The sequence below is a fragment of the Etheostoma spectabile genome, chromosome 10 (genome assembly GCF_008692095.1).
Source record: "Etheostoma spectabile isolate EspeVRDwgs_2016 chromosome 10, UIUC_Espe_1.0, whole genome shotgun sequence".
NCBI classification, from domain to species: domain Eukaryota; kingdom Metazoa; phylum Chordata; class Actinopteri; order Perciformes; family Percidae; genus Etheostoma; species Etheostoma spectabile.
Genome location: NC_045742.1, coordinates 18,849,292 through 18,856,171, shown reverse-complemented (window position 1 = coordinate 18,856,171; position 6,880 = coordinate 18,849,292). Strand labels below are relative to the sequence as shown.

The following is a 6,880-nucleotide window of genomic DNA, read 5'->3' as shown; positions in this document are numbered from 1 at the left end:
CATATAGGCTTACAAGGCAAAAAAAATACAACATCTGCATGAAACTTTCAGAACCAAGAACATCAAGGTACTGTAAGAATATTATAACGAGAACTACGGTGTCTTATCAGCATCTTTAATGCCTTCATGCAAGCTAACACAATTATTTGTGTTTTACTGCTTTTACATGTGTCCTACAAGATATCTGATCTCATACTAATGGAATGGTTTAGAAAAGGTCAGCCAGTGCACTGATTTGTCAATGAAATGCTTTGACAAGAGGCTTATTTTACAAGGGCCTCAATATGATTCTGTGCAACATTTTGCAAGAACACAAAAATGAAAACTAGATGTATCTTTTTTCCTGCCGCAAATTTACAGGATTATGTTCTTTTGATATACACATTGTTAGTCAGTACCTTATGTCCAAATGTGGGTGCAATATGATGTTCTATAGATAATCAAAATGAGCACACCTTATCTATTAGTGTCACATTGTGTCATCTTTACATACAGTACATAGTATCAGGAAATAGAAATGTAACACTGCAACCCAAGCTTCCCCTAGCTGTCAGGAGGAAAGCTTAAAATCCACGTCACTCGAGGCAATTCATAAAAAAAAACACAATGGAGAAAGCACCACTGTGGAGATGTGCAATACTGCGCGCTAGCTAAAGGATCCATCAAACTTTGGATGAGTGTTTGATCACCAGATGGACATCAGATGGTTGGTGCAGTCGACTTATGGCAAGCTTTTGTTCGTATTGGCGTCACATGCATGAGAGCAGCTGGCAGCTGTGGGCTATGTTCAGCGCGTGTCTGATCTAATTTGATAACCTCTGGTCTCAACAAAATATTCGCTTAAAAAAATAAAATATTAAAAATACAGACATACGAAACAAACCACAATCCCCCACCTACTCCCGGTAACCTGAAAATCAATATGCATACATCATATGTACTTGACGAAGGTAAACAATATCCACAAAGAGAAAGACAAACCTTTGACCATACAGATAGATTAGATAGCTTTGACCTCAGCCCAAAACAGATGTTGAAGAGGTTCAACAAAATCACCCAGATCACGCACAGAAAGAAAATAGAAAAATAGACCTATTCATGGAGGTTAAAGAGGAAATAAAAAACACAGGACAAAATAAATTCAGAAAATGTGTGTGTGTGGATTAAAGAGAAGAAAGGAAGGTGATTGATCGAGATTTGGATATTGTAAATGTGAGGGGAGGACTGAGGCAGGCAGACAGGCAAACACATGTGGCCATGGACGGTGTTCACTGACTCTCATCCAGCGGCCCCGTCAGCGTGTCGATGCTGCTGCTGTCTGTGTCCGACGCCAGGGTGTGCTCCGTGGACATGGACGAGATGTCGTTGGCTGAGGACGACTGGGAGGCTGAACCCGACACCACATCTGATACACACACACACACACACACACACACACACACACACACACACACACACACACACACACACACACACACACACACACACACACACACACACACACACACACACACACACACACAAATTGTAGCATAATGAGGGTTCCTACATGTGAACTCAACTTTGTAAGTGTACAGTTTATTAAAAAGATAGTTTATAAAGACAGTAACGTTTGTGTATACAGGCGGGTGCCATTTTGGCAAAACAGTCACGACCAGTCGAGTGACGAACGCCGTGAAACCAGTAACATAGCTCAAGCACGGTGTTCATCGCTCGACTGTCCGTACACCTACAAAGTTCTCAATGCCTCGGTTTACAAGTAGGGACCCTCATTATGTTACCGTGGAAGTGTGATAAGCGTTATAAGCTAATGAGCAGTTTGGGATAAAACTGGTCACATTCGATTAGCATGAAAACATATCCCAAATACATGGGTTGTTAACTCCTAGGTTCATTTTGCACCGGATTTGTCCTTTAATACAGTGCATTTCTTTCTAAAAAAAATAAAATAAAAATAAAATCTTTTGTGCAACAGACATGTCCACAATGACAAATTTCAGAAAACCAATATTAAGCTAATTATGCTCCAACACCGCTCACTAGTAGGATAATGTACCTGAGCAGTCTTCTTTCATCAGTCCATTCTTGTTCCTCTCTTCCCAATCAATCACCTCTTCATAAATGAGTTCTGTAGAAAAGCAGAAAATGTTCGGTGCTGTCATCGGGTAATGTGTAATTAGAATGTAGCCTTTAAAAGGTCCAGGTAAATAAACATTGGGAAATAGGTTTTAATTAACTATGGTCATTCCATCAGCTCTTAGAAATATTATCAATTGCACTTAATTGGTCCTATTGTATGTTCTTTACCTTAAACTTTATAATCTTTATTTCCTGGTTTTATACAATGGTTTTGGCAGTGCTTTGACCTTTATTTTTAACAGTCTATGGTTTTTGACAAACTGACAAATGGGATTTTTTTTTGCTTACACACATCATATGTATAGTATATCTACTTATAGATATGGAAGAAACGTGATAGGGTTAATAAGGTTAGTTTTAGTTTCCTGTAACTGCAATGCTGACAGATTTCCCTAGAGGGCAGTGCATCCTACCTTTCCATTGCTCGATGGAGTGCTCTCTCTCTTCCAGCTGCTTATCTGATATCTGGGGAGGGGGCTGTGAAACAAAGGGAAATGCATAAATCAGCATGGTCACACATAGCCAGCCGCCGCACTGATGAAGTGCACCACCACTGGAACAGGCTCCTCACCGCGTCGGCCTCGCCAGGGTCGTACCACACGTGAATGTACGGGTGATTGAGGGCTTCTTCTACCGAGATGCGACACTCTGGATCAATGACCAGCATTTTGGACAGCAGGTCCCGTGCTTGACCTGCTGTTATGGAAAAGGGCAGTGTTACTATGGAAACAGGCGCATTACATCACTTCATTTAAGTGGTCTTTATGAGAACTGATTGCTTCCCCTTCTGGTGTTGGGAATGTCAAGATGTGTTCTCTTGTTTCAGTGATGTGAACTTTAAATGCCGCAAATTAGGGCAGAACAACTTTTGACCTGCATGGTCATTCTCTGAACTAGTTGTATTACGGATTCACTTTTCAGCCTCCGGGTCCCTGTAATTTTGTTGGCAAATGTCTTGTTGTATCAATATACTGCAGACAAACGCCTTTGACTCCCATCAATTATTATGGCCTATGAGTCCTTGGAAAGCGATTTAAAAACCATGACATTTGACAATCCTCTAAAGTGTCTATTCTAGGGAACTGTAACTATAAGCATTTCAAGTTAAGTCAAACAACTGCATTTTAGTGTCCAAAATTCTTACTCTTCAGTTTGTCATGTTCTGAGTCAGAAGGAAAGGCCCAGTCTGGAAAAAGCTCGTCAAAGCTGACGCCAGGATACTGCGGCTTGTTCATCACATAGTTCCTCACGGTCTCCATCAGTCGGTTCATAAACTCCAGACTGGGTGTGCCCAGAACCTCGATCACCTTATTCCACTGGTCGATGTCTGGATAAAGACGCCTGTTAGGGAGAACTCAGCTGCAATATGGGCATGTACATGTGCCAGAAAATGAGATCAAGCATGGAATCAAGGGACAAATAGATGAAATTGTTGCACTTTGCAGCAATCATGACTTCGTGTAAATATACATGCCAACTTTCTTAAGCCAAGTGGCATGTTATCTGTCCGCATTTTGAGCTATCTATCCATGTCTATGCTGTATACAGTGGGCGTACATATACATGCCACTTGCCGTGTTATAGCTACTTGCCCGGTCTCCTGGGTAAAAGTCCTTTGTTTTATCCATCCACCACCTCAATCAACCTTTGTCAGAGGATTTTTGTCCTTTCATACTACTCGCTACAGTGTAAATTCACACGCAATCGCAAGGTAAAGTAAGTCAAGGGATGACAAACGGCATTGAGATACACACTAAAAAGCGAGTAGGTGTCTTGATAACACGGCAATGATGCCATACGAATTGGCGTGTCATACATACACCATTTCATGAGGTCAGTTTGACGTTCACCATCTTATTTTGGCATGTTAGAATTCTAACATTTGCTAATGAGCACAAAACACAGCAGTTTTGATCGTAAACTAAAGTATTGGACAGAATTAAACTTGATAATGGTGGTAGGATTACCAAAGCTATTACAAATAATTCTGGGGGAAATGAATAAATGAATATGTACATTACATTTGATGGCAATCTATTCAATAGTTGTTAAGACATTTAAAAACCACAAAAGAATGTAGATATGCACCTTCAGCGTTCTTGCTGACTTACAATTGCAGTAAAAGGATGTTACGTCCCCTGATTAAAAGCAATCTATTCTAGAATCGCATTGGCCCTAGATCCATTCTCAGCCACTCAGGTGCAAATGGACAGTGCCACTGAAAGGAGCTGGTGAGTGAAGAGGTGACCAAACCCATTAGAAAAAATTGCCATAAATGCAAATGATTTCAGTTGCTTCAATTTGATTTCCTTTATCAATTAGGTGGATTATAGCTATCTGAAAAACAACTGCACAGATTCATAACCATTAGAGAGGGAAGGGAACACAAAATGCTCTCTGATTAAATTGGCGTGTGCTGGAAATCTCTAATGTTTCCATTCAAAAGATTATGTTTAGAGGGCATTAGTGGCAAATGTCTTGACAGTCAAATGTCTGAGGAAAACTACAAGTAAAGACAATTGTCATGAGGAATACTATGTGTCAAATGAAGGTTTGATCGAGGGTAAAAAAGTGGAACACATCAGAGACAGTGAGAGTGTTTAAGGATACGGTCGGTGCCCTGGAAGATAACGCTGCCCTTAACCATCTCTCCCATGATGCACCCCACTGACCAGATGTCCACTGGGAACAGAGAACACACGCACACACATCAAACACATATTATAATGCATGTACACAGTACACAGTAAAATGACACCCCAGATGTTGCAGTTACATGGTTTAACTTTTCAATGACAAACATTGAAATGCAGAACACTAGCTCTCGTTATTTTGGTCACTCCTCTAGCTGTGCCATGGCCTGATGCTTTCATCATACTCATCTTAATGCTGCCTTTCTTCTCTGTGTCTGACTTGGAAACTAGATGCAGCCTTTCAGGCCTTTCTCCTCGCCTCTGCAGCTCTGCTTATCAGTTTACACAGCTGTTCCTCTCTTCATGACTTTCCCTGTGTGTGCGCGTAGCAGGGTAGGATGCATGGAGTTTGTCTCTCTTTCTCTTGGAGTTGTGTGGCAAACAGCCATTAACTCCTCTATTCCCTCTATTTCAGTTTCACTGAAGCTGAAAGGTCTACGTGCTTTGTTAACGTCTCCAGATCATACAGACCACTTTAGGTCAAGTCAACAAACACACTGCATAAATCCTAAATTGAAAATTTGGACAGGTTACACCATTCATTGTGATCGCTTTCACAGGGTGGTTACAATCTGGACTTGGCAAAAAAATGTTTCCCTGTTAGGCCAGGCCAGATGAAAGCCTCTTTGGAGTCTTACTTCCTGTTTCTAATTCATCCTCTATTTAATGACTTGGGACTAACAGCTGATGGCCTTCTCTGTTTCCTCAAATGCTGCTTTGTATCACAAACCTTATGCTTTTCTCTGCGTTATGATCGGGGTTTTGTGCAAACTAGTTGACAAGATTCAAATGAATGCCAATATCAACCAATTGTCATGGCTCTTTGTTATAATTAAATCTTTTAATGGAGCATTGGACAGAGAAATATCAGCTTACAAAGGTGAATATGTGATTCATTAAGGACAAGTTAAAGGGAAGATCCACCTTTGTGTTAAAGTATTTATCATTTCTGAACTGATTATTTTACATATATATGTATATATCACATTGAGAAATAATGTCATGTTTATCAAATTATCACAGTACCTTTGTTGATGCCAAAACAGAGTATTTTTATATGATAATGTGGTATTAGGAGTGGAGCTTTAGTCCTTCATCCATCCCTCTTATTTAAAAGACAGAAGTAAGGCTGGGTATGGTTTGAAGATTTTTTATACCGGTACCGATAACAATACCATGACTTTTTTTTTTATACTAATTTTATGAAACAAAGAAATTGGAACCTTACGGCACAAATCTTTTTATTTATTTTTCAGCTCCTACTATGCAAACACGTCTCTGTGTTTGAATGAACACAGAACACTTGAATTTTAACAGCCACATTAAGACAATTACAAAGTCAGCCTATTATCACCTTAAGAATAAATCAAGGGTTAAAGGACTCATGTGTCAACAGAATTTGGAAAAAGTTGTCCATGCTTTCATTTTCAGTAGACTTGACTAATGTAACGGGGTCTTTACAGGTCTCCCTAAAAAATCAATCACACAGCTACATCTGATCCAGAACGCTGCTGCTCGAGTCCTCACTAAGACCAAGAAACTGGATCACATCACTCAAGTTCTGAAGTCTTTACACTGGCTTCTTGTGCCTCAAAGAATTGATTTCAAAGTACTTTTACTAGTTTATAAATCACTCAATGGTTTAGGGCCAAAACACATTTCTGATCTGCTACTACACTATGAACCCCCCAGACCTCTCAGGTCCTCTGGGACAGGTCTGCTTTCTGTCCCCAGAGTCAGAACTAAACAGGGTGAGGCAGCATTCAGTTTCTATGCTCCTCATATCTGGAATAAACTCCCAGAAAACTGCAGATCCGCTGCTACTCTCAGTTCTTTTAAATCAAGGCTGAAGACCTTTCTTTTTCATGTTGCCTTTCTTTAAATGACTGTTCATTTCTTTAATGTTTAATTTCTTATGCTGCACTGTAACTTTTATTCTTGTGTTTTATGTGTCTTAATGGTCTTATTATTAACTGTTTATTCACATGTTTGATCTGTTTTTAGTTTTTAACTGTTTTTTAACTGATTTTGTGTAAAGCACTTTGAAT

The 6,880-nt window shown here is 39.8% G+C and overlaps 1 protein-coding gene across 2 annotated transcripts in view; it reads right to left on the bottom strand.

Annotated features, from left to right (window-relative positions):
• mapk9 (mitogen-activated protein kinase 9) overlaps positions 1-6,880 on the bottom strand; it is a 19,913-nt gene that overhangs the window by 605 nt on the left and 12,428 nt on the right. For both annotated transcript variants that reach the window (XM_032528786.1, XM_032528787.1), the window contains 6 exons: positions 4,750-4,821; positions 3,284-3,466; positions 2,711-2,835; positions 2,553-2,616; positions 2,057-2,128; positions 1-1,405 (listed from right to left, as the gene is read on the bottom strand). The exon at positions 1-1,405 is cut by the window's left edge. In XM_032528786.1, coding sequence (XP_032384677.1) covers positions 1,269-1,405; positions 2,057-2,128; positions 2,553-2,616; positions 2,711-2,835; positions 3,284-3,466; positions 4,750-4,821 — 653 coding nt within the window. In that variant the 3' untranslated portion in view covers positions 1-1,268. The remainder of the gene's footprint in view (positions 1,406-2,056; positions 2,129-2,552; positions 2,617-2,710; positions 2,836-3,283; positions 3,467-4,749; positions 4,822-6,880) is intronic.